Raw genomic sequence first — 19,773 nt, 5'->3', positions numbered from 1 at the left:
CTGAAAAAAAAAGAAGGAAATGGAGGCATCACACTCCCAGACTTCAAACTATACTACAAAGCCATAATCATCAAAACTGCATGGTATTGGAACAAGAACAGACATACAGACCAATGGAATCGAATAGAAAATCCAGAAATAAACCACAGATTTATGGTCAACTAATCTTTGACAAAGGAGCAAAGACTATGCATTGGAGCAAAGAAAGTTTGTTCAATAAATGGTGCTGGGAAAACTGGGTCGCTACATGCAAAAGAATGAAGCTTGACCACTACCTCACACCATACACAAAAATCAACTCAAAATGGATTAAAGAACTAGACATAAGACCTGAAACCATAAAATACATAGAAGGAAATATAGGCGAAACACTACGGGATTTGCACATCAAAGACATCTTTACAGACACATCACCCAAAGCAGTGATAGTGAAGAGAAAGATAAACAGCTGGGACTACATCAAATTAAAGAGCTTCTGCACAGCAAAAGAGACAATAACAAAAACAAAGAGAAACCCACCAACTGGGAGAACATTTTTGCACCCAACACTAATGATAAAGGACTGATCACAAAAATCTGCAAAGAGCTGATGAGACTCAGCAACAACAAAGAAAATAATCCAGTCAAAAAATGGGCAGAAGAGCTAAAAAGAAACTTCTCTGAAGAGGAAATGCAAATGGCCAACAGACATATGAAAAAATGTTCAACATCACTTGTAATCAGGGAAATGCAAATCAAAACTACCATGAGATACCATCTCACACCAGTGAGAATGGCACATATTAAAAAAACTAGCAACAACAAATGTTGGCGAGGATGTGGAGAAAAAGGAACTCTTGTGCACTGTTGGTGGGAGTGCAAACTGGTCCAACCACTATGGAGAGCTGTGTGGAGATTTCTGGACCTACTAAACATAGAGCTTCCATATGATCCAGCAATTCCACTCCTAGGTATTTACCCAAAGGACACAGAAACATCAATTCCAAAGAGCACCTGCACTCCTATGTTTATAGCAGCACTGTTTACAATAGCTAAGCTTTGGAAACAACCCAAATGCCCAAAAATAGATGACTGGATCAAGAAGATGTGGTACATATATACCATGGAATATTACTCAGCATTCAAAAAAGATAAACACATGCAATTTGCAGCAACATGGATGGCACTGGAAGGGATCATGCTCAGCGAAATAAGCCAAAAAGAAAAAGAAAAATACCGGATGGTCTCACTCATAGCAGGAATCTAGAAAACTTAAATAAGGGACCAGGAAAATGAATATAACAAAGTGAAAATCAAAATCAACAAAAAAACTATGAACCAGAGACACTTTTTGGGGGTGGGGGGGGCGGGAGGGGAAGGATTGGGGTCAGAATGGGGCGTTTGCAATTGTATGGGGGAATATAAAAATAAAATTTAATAAAAAAAAAAAAAAAAAAAAAAAAAAGAAACGAATCACCTAAAAAAAAAAAAAAAAAAAAAAAAAATAAAATGGTGCAGTCATTTTGCAAACTAGTGTAGTAGATCATTCTGTCATTATTTTTCAAGCATGAAAAGCAGCAACTTCTAGCAAAGTCTTTCTTTAGTTTCAGTCTTCCTTTCTGGCTTGGTTGTCCCTTATCCATAGTACTCTGGCCTACATGTCTGAGCCACAAAATAAAAAATTAGTATGCATGGACCTATCCATTTAAATGATTTGTTTTTCTTTACATTAGATTTAGAGCTTTGTTTGATAATCAAAATTCCAAACGCTTGTTGAATGCTTCTATTTGCTGTCCTTTAATTATCTCCAATACACCTAATACTAAACTCCACTGAGTTACCCTAAAATCAGCTCTCCATATTTGCCACCATCCTCTCAAACTCAAAACTTCAAAGTTATCATTGTCCATGAGCTACTAGACCAAACCAGCCTCTAAGTTTTGAGGAAATCTCCTAATTTAGATTATCTCGACTCTCCACATTCTGCAATAAGCTTTCGATTGATCTTCTTGTCACCTAATATTTCTTCTACCTAATATTTCTTCTATTTCGTAACTATGCCATTTCTCCTGAGGAATATTTAATTTAGGTGACTTTTTGCTCAAAGGAATTTTAGTGGCTCCCCAAGTCCTGCAAGAGTTAAAAAAAAAAATCCCTGGAATTTACAGATCTCTATAATTTGACCAAAACTGGCTGTCTAGCCTTTGTACATCTTATCATCTGCCAAATCACTTTTTTTTTTTTTTGTGGGACCCTCGCCGGTGGCCAAGGATCGAACTGGCACTGCAGAGGCTGCCCGCAGCCTCGCAACTCAGTACTCAACAGCTGCGCCACCAGGGGAGACCCTGCCAAATCACTTTTAAATGTTCCCACATGATAACTCTGTTGTCTCTTCTGCTGCACAATGACAACTCCCTCTCCACAGCCTGGTCAACCATCAAGGCCCAAACTTAGATATATCTTCTCTTCAAAGTTATCTCAGAAATAAGTTGTCATTTTACAACAATATTTGCCACATGAAACTTACCTGGCAGTTAACTGAGATTTCTTTCTTTGTGTTTACCTGCTATTTATCATATTAAATTCACATGATTTTGCCTAACTGAAGGTTTGCGTAAACAACACAGTTCTTGGGAATAGCTTCTTTACCAAATAGCAGAATATCTTGTATGATCTATCAATAACATGAGAATTCTGGTACTAGGGTCAGGTAAACAGAGTATCAGGTGATCTGAATTTTACTCAACTCAAGCCCTGTTTGAAAAGTGTCAGAGTATGGAGATATTGAAGCCTACCCTAGCATTTATACATTATTGGCAATATCTTTTATATTATTAGCTCCATGGGAGGTGTGGACATGTGTGTGGTGTCCCCAGCAATGTCTGTCTGACCAACAGTGAGTATAGTACTAAGTGGGTGAACAATAAATATTTAATAAATGCAGTCTGAGTATGATGACATCAAATAATTGTGAAAGAGGCAAACGCATTAATGTGTTTAAGTACATTACCTCCTCTTTATTTATATGAGATGAATTTAGGGTAAGAACAGAACATAAAGTGATTACATTTAAAGCTACCACATACTCTGTACCTGAGTACATAAAGAAAATGAACATTTCAGGCAACCTTTCTTGAGTATGAGAAAAAGATTATGAAAGGAAAGCCCCTATTTCTATAAATGACAATCCAACTTTCCCAGATTATATAATAACCTTTGTGAGGGTATTCCTGTACTTTCTTATGATATTAACAAAATTTAAAATATTGAGTTGTTATTAAAAATGACCATGGAGCATCAAAACAATTCCACAAAACAAATCTGGACACACCCTGAGTCCTGATTTCAAACTATATTACAAATTATAGTAATTCAAACACTATGGCATAAAAACAGACACATAACATAAATCAATGGAGTAGGAGACCCCTCAAATAAACCCATGAATATATGGTTAATTAATTTATGTCAAAAGAGCCAAGACTATTCAATAGGGAAAGGCCAGTATCTTCAATAAATGGTGCCGGGAACACTGGCCTGCCAGATGTAAAAGAATGAAACTGAACCACTATCTTACACAACAAACAAAAATTACTTCAAAATGAATCAATGAATGTATGACCTGAAACCATAAAACTCCTACAAGAAAACATAGGCAATATTGTCTTGGCAATGATTTCTTGGGATGTGACACCAAAAGCAAGAACAACAGAAGCAAAAATAAACAAAGTAGGAGTACATCAACTAAAATGCTACTTCTGCATAGCACAGGAAATCACTAGAAAAATGAAAAAGCAACTGACTGAATGGGAGGAAATACTTACAAATCATATATCTGATAAGGGGTTAATATCCAAAATACACCAAGAACTTACCTAAAATATACAAAGAACTTATACAAAGAACAAACAACTTGATCAAAACTAGGCAGAAGAACTAAATAGAAATTTTTCCAAGAAGACATACAGATGGCCAACAGGTACATGAAAAGACTGTCAACATCACTAATCATCAGGAAAATATAAATCAGACACACGATGAGACATGATATCATTTCATACTTGTTAGAATGCTTAATATCAAAAAGACAAGAAAAATCAAGTGTTGGCAAGGAGCAGAAAAGTGAACTCTTGTGTGCTGTTGGTGCACAATTTACCAATGTAAATTGGTGTAGCCATTCCAGAAAACAGTGGGAGGCCCCTCAAAAGATTAAAAATAGAACCGTCACATCATCTAGCAATTCCACTACTGGATATTTATCTGAAGAAAAATACTAAGTCAAAATGATACATACACCCTCATGTTCACTGGAATACTATTACAATAGCCAAAGCATGGAAACAACCTAAGTTACAATTGATGGATGAATGGATAAAGAAAATATGATACATGTTTACATAATGGAGTATTATTCAGCCATCTGAAAGAATGAACTCTTGCCATTTGTAATAATATTGCAGACAAAGATTACCATCACATGGTATCACTCATTTATGGAATCTTAAAAAAATAGTTAAAATTTGAGGGATACTGAGGAAAATGTTGATGCCAACACTTTATCTTTCTTCAGTTAAAATATACACATCTACTAGCTATATTTTTAAAAAGCAAGCATTTTCAGAAGTACTACTTCAAAGCAAAATAGCTCAATATTGTCTCTATTGGCTTACTTCACTAAGAGGCAGTAAATTATGAAAGGAGGCTATGAAACTGCTTTTTCTTTTGTGAATATAAAAAATATTTTTCAAATGATAAAAACTCATACCTGTTGATCTCCAAGGAAATGACTTCTCAGTTGAGCTAGAGGGAGGAAAAATGGAATATTTACTTTCTTTGTCACAAATTTCACCGTGGACCTTTTTGCATATAAACATTTAATTTTCAAATTAAATTACATAAAATTATAAAAACCTTAAATGAAATTTAACACTAGTCTTGTAAATAAGTTTATTTTTAGACATTATTTAATCTTCCACATCAACCTGAGACAAACTGTATTTTCATTTGGCAATTAAGGGAAAATTTTAAATGATATAAGATTTTCCTTGAATAAGACCAAAAAAAGAGCAAAACTAAGTATGATATTCATGGCACTTATAATGGCACACTATGCTGCTTTTTTGTGACAGTTAATATGAAAAGTACATATGAATAATATGTACATTTAAAAGAACCAAAAAATGCTGTTAAGGAGTTCATTTTACATATGTCAAAATATGCCCTAGATACACAAAAGATACAAAATAGTGGGGTCAGTTTGAACTGAATGTCAACACATAAAATTTAATTCATATCATAAACATCTGTATCAAAAATGCAAGGTTTTATAAACCAGTATAAATTTTTAGTTAAATACTTTCCTTGGTTTACAGAAAATCAATTTTAGAACTTTGTGCAGACAAATGTACCTGTGTCCCCTGCTTCTCTCTTATATATGTATATGGCTCCCCTGCCGACCAAAATCGCCAAGCATGGTACTAAGGGGACAGTGTGACAGAACAAGGAACAAGAGGATAGATTATTAACTATTTATTAAATGCTAGATTAAGTACTTCATATATTTTACCTCCCTTATATTATTCACAACAACCTTATGAATTGGTATATTGTTATCTTTACAGATAAGGAACTGGCCCAAATTCTTATGGTAGTAACTGAAGTAGCAGGGATTCAAACCCAGGATTGTCTGATTCTAAAATCAGGGTTTTTCATCACTGTTCTATATGGGAGAACAGTTTGCAAACCCATTTTTGCTTTACACATACATGCACTCTCTCTCACTATGCCTAGGAGAAAAGGCAAAAAAAAAAAAAAAGCAATATGTATTTTTTGTGGGGTACAGCCAGGAGGATTTTTTTTTCCTTTTTAAACATTTGTACCTTTTAAAAATCACATAAAACACAATAGTGAAGGATTTTTGGAGTGTTTATTAAGTTTACAAAAATGGTGTACGATTTTCAGCTTAAGGAAACACTGGGCAAAATAAAGGATTTGTAACAGAAAAAGGGAACAATCATTTTAGTACTAATAGTTTCAACATTTTAAGTTCATGTTAACCCCTTGACATTTCCTCCAAGTTATTAAGTGGTCAGTGAAACTCTTGCTAGTTAAAAATCCTAGCTCCAGTAAGAGCTCCCTGAACTTCAGTTCTGCATGTGATCTGCCTTTTCCTCAGCGCCATAGCAGCTCAAGTCACAGGAGGTGGAATGAGCTGCATGCAGGGGGCATTGCGCCCAAAGAATAGAGTCAATCAGTTAATGCTAATCTTCTGCAGCACTCCAGTGATGTCCTTGATTTGATGCACTCCTGACTGATTTCAAAAGGGATTGATAGAAAAAAGATGAAAATTTGGTCAAATATCAGTAAGGACACATTTGTCTTGCTCCTGAGGGTAGGTTATCACATTCTTGGGGCTTCAAAGTGGTTCTCGACATTGAATTTCAATTTCTCTTCAATCTATTTCTAGTATTTAATTCCATCATCTAAATTAGTTTTCTAAGCACGGAGGTTGATGTTACCTAACTCTTGTGATCAAAATGTTCATATTTTCCATCAGTATTAAAGTATATCTCACTGCCACCCAGAAAGGTTTACTATACCTCACATTTCTTGGGAATATCCTGAAAGTTTATTATCTTCTGACTTTGAAATTTCTAAAAATGTTAATGAAGTACCTTTATAAGATTTATTCTTGAAATTATAGCTTACAGAATGTAAATCATACCAACTGTTGAAATTGGGCAAGGGCTGTGACTGTTTCGTTCATCTTGTTATGTCAAGTGCTCTTAGCATACTCCCTGGTAAAGACAGAAGCTTGATATATATTGTTGCGATGCCAATGGTGAGAAAAGAATGCTGTTTTCCATTGTTCCGAAAATCAGGTACCTGACCTGTATATATAATTATTAGCTATTGCTTTGTTCAAGCAGGCCAACTTATTTTTCCCTACTCTAGGTAGGAAATTCCCAAAACCTCACTGTCTAATAATGAAGCAGACACTGTGTTTGGTCATCAAAATATAACAACATTCCTATGTGAAGGCCATGGGAAGCCTTAGCTAAAAGTATATTTCATTACTCAGTTTTAGGTAGAAGACAAAGATCATTAGGAAAATAAACCAATATTGAGGATTTAAAATAAAAGTTTCTATGGTATATTTTGAAGCTCATATGTTCAGCTCAATATCCTTCACAGTTTTACAACTTTGTATAAGAAATGGTGATTGCATGTTATTCAGAACCACTCGCTTTAAATCTCAAATTGTTCACTATTCTGGGACTCAGGGAATGGACAATAAATATATGCAAATTATTTTGAAATACTGTTTTAAACCACTAAATGTGATACACTTTTACTGGAATAAAATGTTAGAATGTTAGCAACGAGCCTCATTCCCTCCTTCCTTCTTCTATCAACTCTCTCTTCCTTCCACTTGTATTGAATGTCTACAGTACGTCTACAGGTACTCTGCGCGCAACTGAGTCCATCCTGTTCCCTTTCACTTCGCATCTGAAGACACCCATCAGCTTGTGCTCCAGAAACTTCCACTAAAATGGGAAACACATTAACACAAGAACTGAATCATCCAAGATAACTTTTTTCAGTGGGCAGATGCATTCTCAATTTCACTAAATTATCAACAACCTTCTAGAATGAAATCCAGTCATAAGGTTGGAACTGCCTTGTTAGACAGTGAACGACACTTAAAAACAAGTTCCTAAACAAGTTATTAAACCAAGGAGATTCATTTTAATGTGAAAGATAATAGTTTTAAGAGAGAAAACCATTCCCATATAATAGTACCTGAAAATATGTGTCTATATATCACTATAAAATTCTAGAAACACTTATGAAATTAATTTTTCCATTAACAGACATAAATGGATACAAAATGACTTTAGAATATTTATAGCTATGCAAGGTCTTTCAAACTCTCCTTATTTTGGTATTTTTCCATATTATGATTCAGAAAACTAGCCTGCTCATACCCCTCTACAGCCAGAGGGCAGATCAATGACTGAGGATTACAGGAAGGCACATGAGGGGGAGGCAGTAGTATATGGAGGAATGTGTGGTAGACCCAGTGGTGGAGGTGGGTGCTGTTCCTGGACACCCTGACTCATAACCTGGCTCTCCAGTCTTCCCGGAGATTTCGCAAGCTGACACCCAGGGGCTTTTCTTAAGTTTCTTTCCTGCTAACACAAGTCAGAGACGATTCCATTGTTCACAGTGGATGCTTTAACACTTGAGTATTGTAATTGGAAACAAATGTAAAGTGGTACACAGTCTGTAAGGGCCCAAATCTCACTCCTTAAGTCTAGACCTGTATTTTTAAGGAACATACCAAATACAAACAAACTTTGTATTCAACACAATGAAACCCCTTTTCCAGCCTCCCTAAACTAACTGCATTTTAATCATTAACATCAAGTCACTCAAACTGAAGGACACAGTCATTTTCATTGTCATCCACACCCCAACCCCCCCATCACTAGTACATAGGCTCCACGACGCAGTGAAATTTGCCTTATCCACTGATATACTTTCAGAACCTAAGACAGTATCTGGCACAGGTCAGCCAATTAAAACATACACATTTTTAATTCACCCCTATTATTCTGGATACAGTTCGGGTCTTCCTTCATCCTCTCATTTTTGTCTGGATCATTCTTTCAGTTTTTCTCTAACTTGTCTTCCTGCCTTTGATTTCTTATTCTTTTAGGATCTCTTTCCTGTTGCTGCTATAGAGATTTTTCACGCAAATCTACTACTATTCTTCGGATGTTAAGGCGCAACAGATCCATAGGATAAACTGCAAACATCTTAGTACGGCACAGGAGATCTCCCAGAAATCAGTGCCTTCTAGCTTGCCCTTTCCCACAGAAACCTACATTCTGGGAATGTCCAATTAGCTGCAGTTCCTCCACATAACATGCTGCTAACACTTCCATGCTATTTTGGGTATAGAATGTGTAGGAAGAGTTTGGAAACTCTTTAAGAATTACACAAATTCAGAATGGCGTATGCAGGCACTATGTAATAAAATATATATGCTATATATCCATGAAATTGAATAGTCATAAAATTTTCCTACACTTGTATCACTTTATAAGAGGCGTATTTTTGAAAAATGGTCTACATAATTATTTAGTACCAAATTTCCTTCTGACTTTACTGTGCCTGATGTGAACCACCCTCTGTTAATGGAGAATCGGAAGGAGCCTCGTGGTAACTTTAACTTGCCATTTATCTCTCACCTTTTCCCAGGGCTAGGTGAGGTTCTTTCTCTCAGGAGGAATAAGCAGGTTACAGTCCTTACATTCTTTTAAGATAAACTGAATTGAGAAGAATCCAATAGCTATTCTCTCATTGAAAAAAGAACCAGATCTGAGATTAGAACATGATCAAACTGTAAAATATACTGCCTTGTTTTATCTTAAAATAAAGCTTGTGTTATGAAAGTTCACACCTATACACATACATACATGTTTATATGCAGAACCTTCATTGATAGTTTGAAAAACAAAGCATAGCCAGTAATAAATCTACCTTCACTTAATATTAAAGATAAGAAATCACTGGAATTAATTTTTGCAGAAATGGTTTTATTTATAAATAGATCATGGGTGCCATATTGTCTAAACTGCAAATTCGCCAGAGTTCTCCCTGCCTGGGGACCACCAATCATAATTCAAGAATCAGCTCAATGAAAGTTGACCAACAACAATATATTCTACATGTGCAAATAAACCTGACAGTTGTCCCCCTGAATTATGAGACAATTTCTTCAAATGGCTGTTTAAATCATCCTAATTTAGTAACATTACACGATCCATTTATTTCACTATTACAATATATTCTTTCTCAATATTCTAAAAATGGTTCTGGGATAGTCTTCCTTTACTCAACAGAGGTAATTAGTAGAGTAATATTCATTGATCTTATGTTCATTAATCTTACTGTAAATAGTATTGAAAATACATTTGTACACTGCAAGCCTGACTATTTTCTTCAGTTTCATAGAAGTTTTTTTTTTTTAAAGATTTATTTATTTATGCATACAAGAGCGGGGGTACAGGCTAGAAGTGCAGGCTGTGAGAGGACCCACCAGAGACAGAGTGGGGAACAGAACAGGCAGACTGACCGAAGTACACTGCTGAGGGGAGCAGCGGGAGAGACAGGAGAGGTCTGCTGTGTGTCATGTGTGTCGCTCCCCGGCCAGGGATCGAACCCACACTGCGGTGGCTACAGGTCAGCTTCATAGGCTGCATCTTAACCCCTTGCGCCACCAGGGAGGCTCTTCTTATTAGTTTTATTATTTTGAGTTCTGACTATAAGTTCTTTTCTCCACAAAAAGGTCTGTATTTCTTTTGTATGTGTAAACTCTTGAATTTGGGAACTTAACACATTTAACTTAGATTTACTTAGAGATTTAACTCAGAAGTCATGGCAAACTGCAGCCCATAGTTCTCTCTTTCTCTACCAATTCATTACTCTCTTTCAATTTGATATTTGCTCATTTAAAAGGTAACCTCTTAATTTTTTCATTTGTTGCTGATGAGCTTTATTATTATACTGATTATTCTCTATTGGTTTTCTTTTAATTTCCTTTGTAACTCCATTACTCTAATACTTAAATATCTAATAACTTTTTAACTGATTCCAAGGCCTATTTTTCAGTTCAAAATAATAAAATGGAAAGTTGTTTTGTTTGGTTATTGTTAATTTTTGGCAATGAATTTACACTGTAATTATTCAACCCCTGAGAGCCTCCTGATATTACAAGCTACTCTTTAATAACATGCTTGAGGATCTGGAAACCAATCCAAAGATCTCAGGCAATTCCATATTTCTGGTGTACCTAGAATTTTCTACCCCAGAAATTTGGCAAACTATTAATGATTCTAAAGTTTTAATCTCTAAGTGTTGCATAGTAAGACAAGCTCCCTTACCTGAGTAATCCATTCTAGAGAACCCTTAAATTTCCTTATCTCTGTAATTACAATTAAATATTTGATTATGATATGGAGATAACATCACAACATACTTTTTTTTTTTAAATCCGTTATTGCTTTGCCTTCCTTTTCACATAGTAGGTTCAAAACTTTTCTCAAACACATCCTTTACCTTGATGTGTTTGTAAAATATTCCATTAGTTTCTTGTGAATTCTTAGCTAGATGAAGCTATACTTTAGTTTTCTTGAGTTTATGTTTGAGAATGTCATTTCTAAAATAAAATGCATGTGAAGTCCCAGGACTTAAAAACATTCACTATGTAAGCAGATCAAACTTCTCCTCTTGGCGCTCACAAGTGTCGGAGAGCTCATTTTATATTTATAATTAGCATGGTGAGAAGTAGGGTCTAGAAAACTTAGAAGGAATTGAGGGCCCTCTAATGCTACACCATCTTCTGATGCTCCAAGAACTCCTGCTACCAACCATAAATGACTTTTAACTAATTTTGTTTTTCCAACATTTGGGAAACAAAGACCTCATCTTTCACATTTAATTAGTTAAGTAGTGAATAGTAAAAACTCCTTACCATTAAAAATGGACAAAAATCTCTGTCTTACTGCCAGATCAACCACAGCAGTTAGATAAAATTAACTAGTATATTATGATTATTCTTCCCAAGACAGGTTTGCGCATCTCTTCATTCTCCCATTGGGCTACTGTGGTAAATCAAAGATAGGAAGGCCAATCTGTAGAACAGATAATGAAGGTAAATGGCTTTGCCTGATTAGAACAGAAGAAGGGAGTTGGAAAGCACACAGTTATCCCCACTGGCCACATTGTCTTCAGGGGGTTGTGAGGACAACAGTTCGAAAAATCACTAGAATAAAGACTGTAAGAATTTCTTATAAGAAAAATACCAGAAAGCAAAATTTTGTGTTATTTATATTTTTTGAGAGTCCTTTCAAAGGTTTACTTATTATCACAATAAATTTCAAGAAAAGCAAAAACTCTTCCTCCAAATTATGAGGTTTACTTCTGTGTTCTCTTTACTAAGGTATCTGATCCTCAACACCTCTCTTTCAGATGGAGATTGACAGTCTTTTCCCTAAGAAAGGACTGCATAAATTTTTTTCCTGCTTTTCTGCCTGGAAAGCCAAGAGCTCCCTCTCTCTTCCACAAGCTATTTCCAAGATCTCAGTAGTTAGGAAAAGTTAAACCATGACAACATGCCCATAATTACAGTTTATTATTTTTTTGTGTTATGACTTATTAAATTGTCCCTGAAAATGCTACATGCCTATAATTTGAATTCAGCAAGGCATAACAAATAAGAGAGGTCAAATACTATCTTTTCATAGCTATTTATATGACCTTAGGGTGATACTGAGGTTAGCATAAAAGGACACTAGAATTAAAGATGATATCCTTCATTAGGACACAGCTGCTCCTGACCTACCAGCCACAGAATCCGAATCATGAGTGCCCTTCCATTAGTGGGCTTGGATTTGTGCCTATCCACTCACATTCTAAACTGAACCGTCTAGGTGACCAACAGAAGATGCAAAACAAGATGTCTGCAGGAAGGCAGGCCTGACACGTTATGGACACGGGAGAGGTCAGAGACCCACAGTCTGACCGGCAAATTCCCTTTCACTGATACTTTACCTGAAGGAAATGATCACAAGTCCAGAATATGCTTTTAAAATTTTAATCTTAAAAAAAAAATCATTGAAACATGGATAGCAGTGTGTACCCAGATACAGTCTTGGTTTTCATTAGCTGCTCACAAGTTTAGAATAAAATGTATAAGCTGGCGCTGCAGTGACTCCATTTTTCATTCGACTTTCCCCTCATGCTACTTTATCATATTTTTGGACCCTTCTAACAGCTGTCTAAATGAGCTCCAGGAAACAGTAATATATAAATAAATAATATTACCAGCAGTCTCCTAAAGAGAAAATTATGTATTTGATACACAGCAAAACATTAAAGGAACAGGAAATACTAGAAAAGCCCTTTTAACAATTCAAGTAACTTTCATAGGGACTAGAGGTGAACACATTTTAGAAGATGTTAAATATTCTTTGACAAAAGCATTTTGTGTCAATGCTTTGCATCTATGAATAAAAGATCCAGAAGACCATATGGGAAGGGGAAGATCAAAAAGGATGTAGTACTAGACAAAAATGAGACAAACAGTTCCCTCTGGTATCCCCATAAATTATACAGGAAGCATGACTTCTGTTTAAGCCCATCCCGTAACAGGTGTTCCTAAAGAAAAAGTAGAAACCAGATTAGGAGGGTTTTCTAACATTTTAGTTGACATCTGAAAGAGTGAAAGCAACTGAGATGAAAATAGTAAAATGACTAAACACAACACCAGACTATCTTTTTTAAGTATCCTGCCATAATTCAGGATCTGATTTAGACAAAGGGTCAGTCCTAGAATAGAGGGCTACTCCAATTTGTGTCCATGGCCTACAATACGCTACTGTCTTATTTTTACTCTTTCAAAATCCTCCAAAGTTGAGAAACAGAAATTGGAAATATCTTTTTAATTTAAAATTAAAAAACACATGCACAAATATATTCTTTTAGAAATGAATAAAACAATTAAGATTTTATATTTGTAAATAGAACTTATACTGGTAAGGAGCAAGCCAACGCTTGTGCATTTTTAATTTGCTAGGCATGAGATCAAGCACAAAGTTAACACAAGACTAAACTGTAGAGATCTGTAGTAAAAGAATTAATTAGTGACCAACATCTAACATCTTTAAAAGCACCATTATAAACAGTTTTGTTTTCAATGCATACACTTTCATTTTGTGCATTATTTAGGATTTCAAAATGCTTTCAGAAGCCTATGTAGAAATTTACCTAAAAAGAATTTTAAAATATAGCTCCAAATCTTTTATTAAACATGTGTGCCCCTGATTAGTTATTGTGTTTAGATAATTAAAAACAAATGATTTTTTTATACAAAACCTTTGGTACTTATGTAAAGGCATTATCAAATCTGGTGTTTATCTAGAGAATGATATCCACTTTCCGTTCCTTCCCTGCCCATAATAAATATGTATGTTTAATTTTTTTATAAGTAGCAAAATTTTATCAATTTCCAAGAAATTATTAATCTCATTGAGAATAAAAAGAACACGATTTAGTTCTTCAATTCCTATTTTGAAAAAAAAATTTATATTTCCTACAGTAACAGCATTATCAGCTCTTGATTCACAGACAAGCACCATAAACGGCAGCGTTAGAGTTAAAGGAGGGTGGATGCACATGTGGGATAGAGTATAGATCAGAACAGTGAGTAACAGGCTGGGAAAGGAGTGGACACATAAAGACACAATTAACACCTGGCATAGCACATGCTCCATTTCCATGTAAGGAACAATGGGGCCTATGAACTTGGTACTAGACTCCTCCTGATCTCTTCTGAAAACTCAGGATCTCTAGTTTGTCACACATCCTCTCATCTATCCTTATCCTTGTTTCCTTCTCATTTTATTTATTCCCCACACATGAATGTAGCAGGTTTCAGAACTACTGAAAGGGGAACAAAGGAGAACAAAAGCCTCTAACAATGAATGAGGAGGAATGACATGATGATAATAGAGAATGCAGTTAAATTAAGTTTCTTTTCTTTTTTAAAAAAAAGATTTATTTATTTATGCATACAAGAGCTGGGGTGCAGGCCAGAGGTGCAGGGGGGTGAGAGGATTCACCAGAGACAGAGTGGGGAGCAGAACAAGCAGATCTACTTAAATACACTGCTGAGGGGAGCAGCAGGAGAGACCCCAGAGGTCTGCTGGGTCATGTGGGTCACCTCCTTGCCTGGGGATAGAACACGTGCTGCAGTAGTTGGGGATAGCTTCATAGTGCTGACATTTAACCCCTCGCACCACCAGGATACCCCTAAATTGTTTCTTAAAAGGCCATTCTTCATACATAATGGGTGGTCCATGAATAATATTTAGTGGTTGAAGACACTTTCATATATTTATCTATTGTAAATAGATAAATCAGGTGGTTGAGATTTTCTTAAATTCCTAGTTTCCTATCCAGTGTAGAGAAACATGAATGAAAATACAAAACAATTGTTTGTAATGTGACAGGAGTAGTTGATGAGCTTTACTTTTCTTTCCTCCCTTCGCTCACTCTTCCATTCATTGTCATAATGAGCCAACATTATTGGTGAAAAATGCATTATGTGTAGTGTGTGGGGCAGACGGTGTACATTCATAATCTATTCAATTTAAATAACTGGTCTTTAAACTTTGAAAGAAAATCATTCACTGATCTTATAAGAAATATAATCATCCTAATTTATAAAAATGAAACACATTTTAACCATAATTTTAGTCAAAAAATTCAGAGCCAAATTACTTAACATGTAAATTTTTTGTTATGTAATATTTAAATGTGTGCATGTGCACAGGGACACACAAGGATATATGTATAAGTACAATGAACCCCCTATGTACACATTACCTATTTCCACAAAAAAAATAAATGTAGTCACACCTATATCGCCACCCACTATTTTCTCTGCATAGTATTTTGAAGAAAACCTCAGACATCATTTCAGTAACACACACGTTAGATGAATCTCTAAATACAGATAACCATAATCACAAAAATATTATCACAACTAAAAATTTATCAGTAAAATTCTTAATATCAACAAGTATCTAGTCAATATTCAACTTTTGTTTCAATTTTTTTCTTTTAGGTTTTTTTTGTTTCAATTTTTAAAAACAGTTGGCTTGCTTGAATCAAGCCCAAACAAGGTCCCAAATGTTCCATTTGTTTGCTGTGTCTTGAAAATCTCTTAATACATAGTTTCATCTTCCTTGCCTCTCCTCCCTCCCTTTATTCCTTTTTGAAATTTACCCTGCAAAATTCTGGACAGACTGGATCTAATTAATGCATTAGGATAGTGCCATTTTATAGTATTTCCTGTGATTTCATATTTATATTTAGATGGTTAGGCAATTTTTGGACAAGCATACATCATAGGTGATGTTATCGTCTTTCACTGCATCACATCAAGAAGTCTAAGCTTATACTGTATCACCTGTTGTAAAATTACTATCGAGTAGATCAGAAGCTCAGAAGCTGTCAATCTGATGCGTTCATTATGATGCTTCCCATCATCTTTTCCGTGATGATTTAAGTAGCCACTGATGATCATTGATCTAGATAAATTATTAATGAAGTAATTCCAAAAATTCACTCAAGATTTTAACTTCTAGACTTTTACTTGATGTACTGTATTCAGCAAAAGAATCTATTTATGTTCATAAGGAGTACAATATAATTTCACTTAATATTTACAAATAAATCTTTACCAAAAGTATTTTTCTAATGCTGCTCAGAAAATAGATACAGATCAGTATTTTGTACTTCCTAAGTACCAGTTCTTATATCATGCTTGATAAATTTACTTGAATTTTCTTTGTGCATCAAATATCCAATTACTAATAATGTAAGTAGAGCTGGGAGTAGATCAATCTACTGATTTGTTCTGAAGCAGGAACTACACATCTTAGGCTCCTGGAGTGATTGGCTGATATTTGTTCTTTTCTGATTAAAAAGGCTAGCAAAACAAACATACATATGCCCTAAAGACATCCCTCCTTACATTATAAGCTATTCATTAATGCAAACCAAGGGTTGCAGCTAAACTATCTGACAGTGGTTAAAATGTGCAACTGTTTAATATAAGATTATTTTTAAGCTGTGAAAATCTGAAGCCTACAGGCTTTTCTTTTCCCTCTTCAGTTAGAGCATTTTCTCCCTTATTTAATTGTGGAGTAACATAATAGCAGAGTAGAAAAATCTATGCAAAAAACAGATTAGATTGATTTGTTATTAAATAGATTGTGAAGCCTCAGGGAGGATACTATAACAACAATTTAGACACTACAGGGTCTGGCAAACTTGTCAGTTATTTTTTTTCTGTCCCTTTTGGCAGACATGCCATATTCATTTTTACAGCAAACTGCTTAACTGCTGAAAATGCACTAATGAATGCCTCTCACTCATGGGTAGATCATGACATTTCTCAATATCCTTTTCAATCCACCAATGGCTCAGTGCTGTATATGATACTGGTTATCTGAAGGGTTAAGGAAACATCTCATTTCACATGTCAGTCTTTCCACTCTGTGTTCTTATCCTGCCAAGTGGGAATGAAAATGTGAACTAAACACAAACCTTTCTTTAATTCATCATGGGGATTACAGTGATTTGATGAAGAAGTGGCAAACTCTTCCCCTTAAAATAATTATATAATTGCAGAAACTACATTGGTGGCAATGGTTTTCAAGATTGTTTTCTAGAATCTCTGAATTAATATTTACATATTTCTTGTAACATGTACATGGATCAACCAAGAATAGAAAGGGTAGTCACTCCAGAGTTTCCAGAAAGGTAAGATATAATAGTGATAGCGGAAGTCAGGTGGGGGTTGGGTTTTTTAGTTATGTTTTTTGACAAACTGTGTCTATTTGGGATGGTGGAGTAGAGGTAAGTGGGGTGCTTAAGGTTTTCCGAACCACTCTTGACACCAGTGGAAAATCAACAGAATAAAACTATCTTTAGGGAAAAATATATCCTAATATTAAATTCAAATGTACAATAATAATAAAAACCAAATAAAACTAAAATACAAAAATAATATCAAAAACAAAACCCAAATGAACACTAAAAAGATAAAGAGTTCAAACACCTACTAGCACAAACATGTGTTGTGCAACAGGAGCTCAGTGGCTACTGGTCTCTTCTCTACAACAGAATTAAAAAGCATATGAGACTCAAAGACATGAAGGTAAAGCCTCCCAGGATAAAACCTGGACAAACAATGTAATCTGATCAACACAGCACTATTCACAGAATTAAAAATCATATATAAAGATGCATTTTATGCTGCTGATAAGGAGTTTTGTCACATGGTCAGTTATACACAATGTTCCTCCTGTCTGCTAGGCTAAATTTCCAGGGTTTTGTGTATTTTATATCTAGAATAAAGCACACATATTTACTGAGTGAATGAAGAGAAGGCATCATAAACATCTGCAGAAAAAAATATTACTGAAATGTGTAAACAGAGTAACACTAGTATCCTCTGTTTAGTTTTTTACCGCCATAAAGATGCACACTTGAATAATCTGGAATGTAGTATATCAATATAATAATTTTTGTTTCTTCTACATACAAGTTATAATATTAAAAGATTTGAATTCTAAAATTAAATTAATATGGTGTATTTTGTTTAGGAATGCACTATTTTAAGATAAACATCTCAATGTTACTTTAGAAGGAAAAAAAAAATCAAAAAACCAATGATAAGGGCCTCCCCGGTGGCGCAGCAGTTGAGCGCTGGGTTGCGAAGCTGCCCGCAGCCTCTGCAGCGCAGGTTCGATCCCGCTCACTGGGTAAGGGTCCCACATGGCGTGCAGACCTCTCCTGCCGCCCGCTGCTCCCCTCAGCAGTGTACTTCCTCACTCTGCCTGTTCTGCTCTCCACTCTGGCTCTGGTGAATTCTCTCGCCCTCCCGTGGTTCTGACTGTACCCAGTGCTTGTATGAATAAATAAATAAATCTTAAAAAAAAAAAAAACAATGATAAAACTAAGTCAAATTACTCAGAGAAATGGACAAAGAATATAAATAGAAAGAGAAATCCAAATGGAGCATAAGGTTATGAAAAAATACCCAGCACCACTAGTTATCAAGAAAATGCAAAGCATAATGGGACAACATTAGATTGCTGGAATTTAAAGAGCCTGGCTAATACTAAATGGATGAGGGGAAGGAGGTGAAGTGGGGTGGCGGGGAGAGAGAGAGCAAGCGAACATGACACTTTTTCAAACTCTACACACACAATGTGCAACTGCAGTTGAGCAATAATGAGAAAAATTGAAAATGTGCATTGATCCAAATATTCCTCTTTTAATAATATATTTTCTAAAATTTTAAACATGTAAAACAGTTTAGATGTCATAAAATGCTCATCGTTCCTTTATTAATAATATTGGAAAGTAGAACTTGAATATTCTTCAACAGGGAAAAGGACAAATACCTTAATAGTCTATTACAGCAGTCAAAAAAGTAAACAGCCCTACACATATCAACATATAGATATATACACATAGATTTCAAATACTGAGCAGAAAAATTAAGATATTCAGTGATATGCAGACTATAGCATTTGTGTATGTTAAAAAAGGAACACAAAATATTGACCAGGGATGTATATGATGTGTATTTTGGTGTCAAAAAGTACATAAAGAGGAAGAATATATAGCTGTGGTTAGCTGTCGGGAAAAGAAAATGGTGCAAAGGGACTTAAATTTTATGTTTGACTTATTTTATTACAAAAAGAGAAGGCAGTATGGTGAATTATCAATAATTTTCAAATCTTGTATATTCTTCAGTTTTTATTATATTATTTCTCTGTATTTTTTAGTATTTTTAACATTTTCAAGATAAAGATTAAATGCTACAAAAAATCAAACTGACAGTAATTAGAAAATACAGTACTAAAGATTGACTTTTAAGAAGCACCTTTAAATATACTATACAATCTCTTTATTTTATAATTTATCACTACATACACCCAAAGTAAAAAAATAAGCACACAAACAAACAAAAGACAATTCAATAATGACTATAGAGTGAGGGCTAGTAATATAATTCTTGTATTGATTCAATAACTAATCACTGCTACATATTTTGAGAATAGTAACTACAGAATGTGAACTGTGAAAAATTACAGAAAATGAAACAATGTTATTTTAATTAAAATGGTTCTTTAAAAGATAATT

At 34.8% G+C, this 19,773-nt stretch overlaps 1 protein-coding gene across 1 annotated transcript in view; it reads right to left on the bottom strand.

Annotated features, from left to right (window-relative positions):
- The window catches only part of PKP4 (plakophilin 4), a 233,744-nt gene that overhangs the window by 82,486 nt on the left and 131,485 nt on the right, over nucleotides 1-19,773 (bottom strand). Inside the window, exon 4 of the mRNA XM_054699747.1 lies at nucleotides 4,745-4,779. Coding sequence (XP_054555722.1) covers nucleotides 4,745-4,779 — 35 coding nt within the window. The remainder of the gene's footprint in view (nucleotides 1-4,744; nucleotides 4,780-19,773) is intronic.

This window comes from Talpa occidentalis, unplaced genomic scaffold (genome assembly GCF_014898055.3).
Source record: "Talpa occidentalis isolate TD23 unplaced genomic scaffold, MPIMG_talOcc4v2.1 talOcc4.3, whole genome shotgun sequence".
Classification (NCBI taxonomy): Eukaryota; Metazoa; Chordata; class Mammalia; order Eulipotyphla; family Talpidae; genus Talpa; species Talpa occidentalis.
Note: the sequence above shows the minus strand (reverse complement) of the source record. Positions and strands in the feature narration are given on the sequence as shown.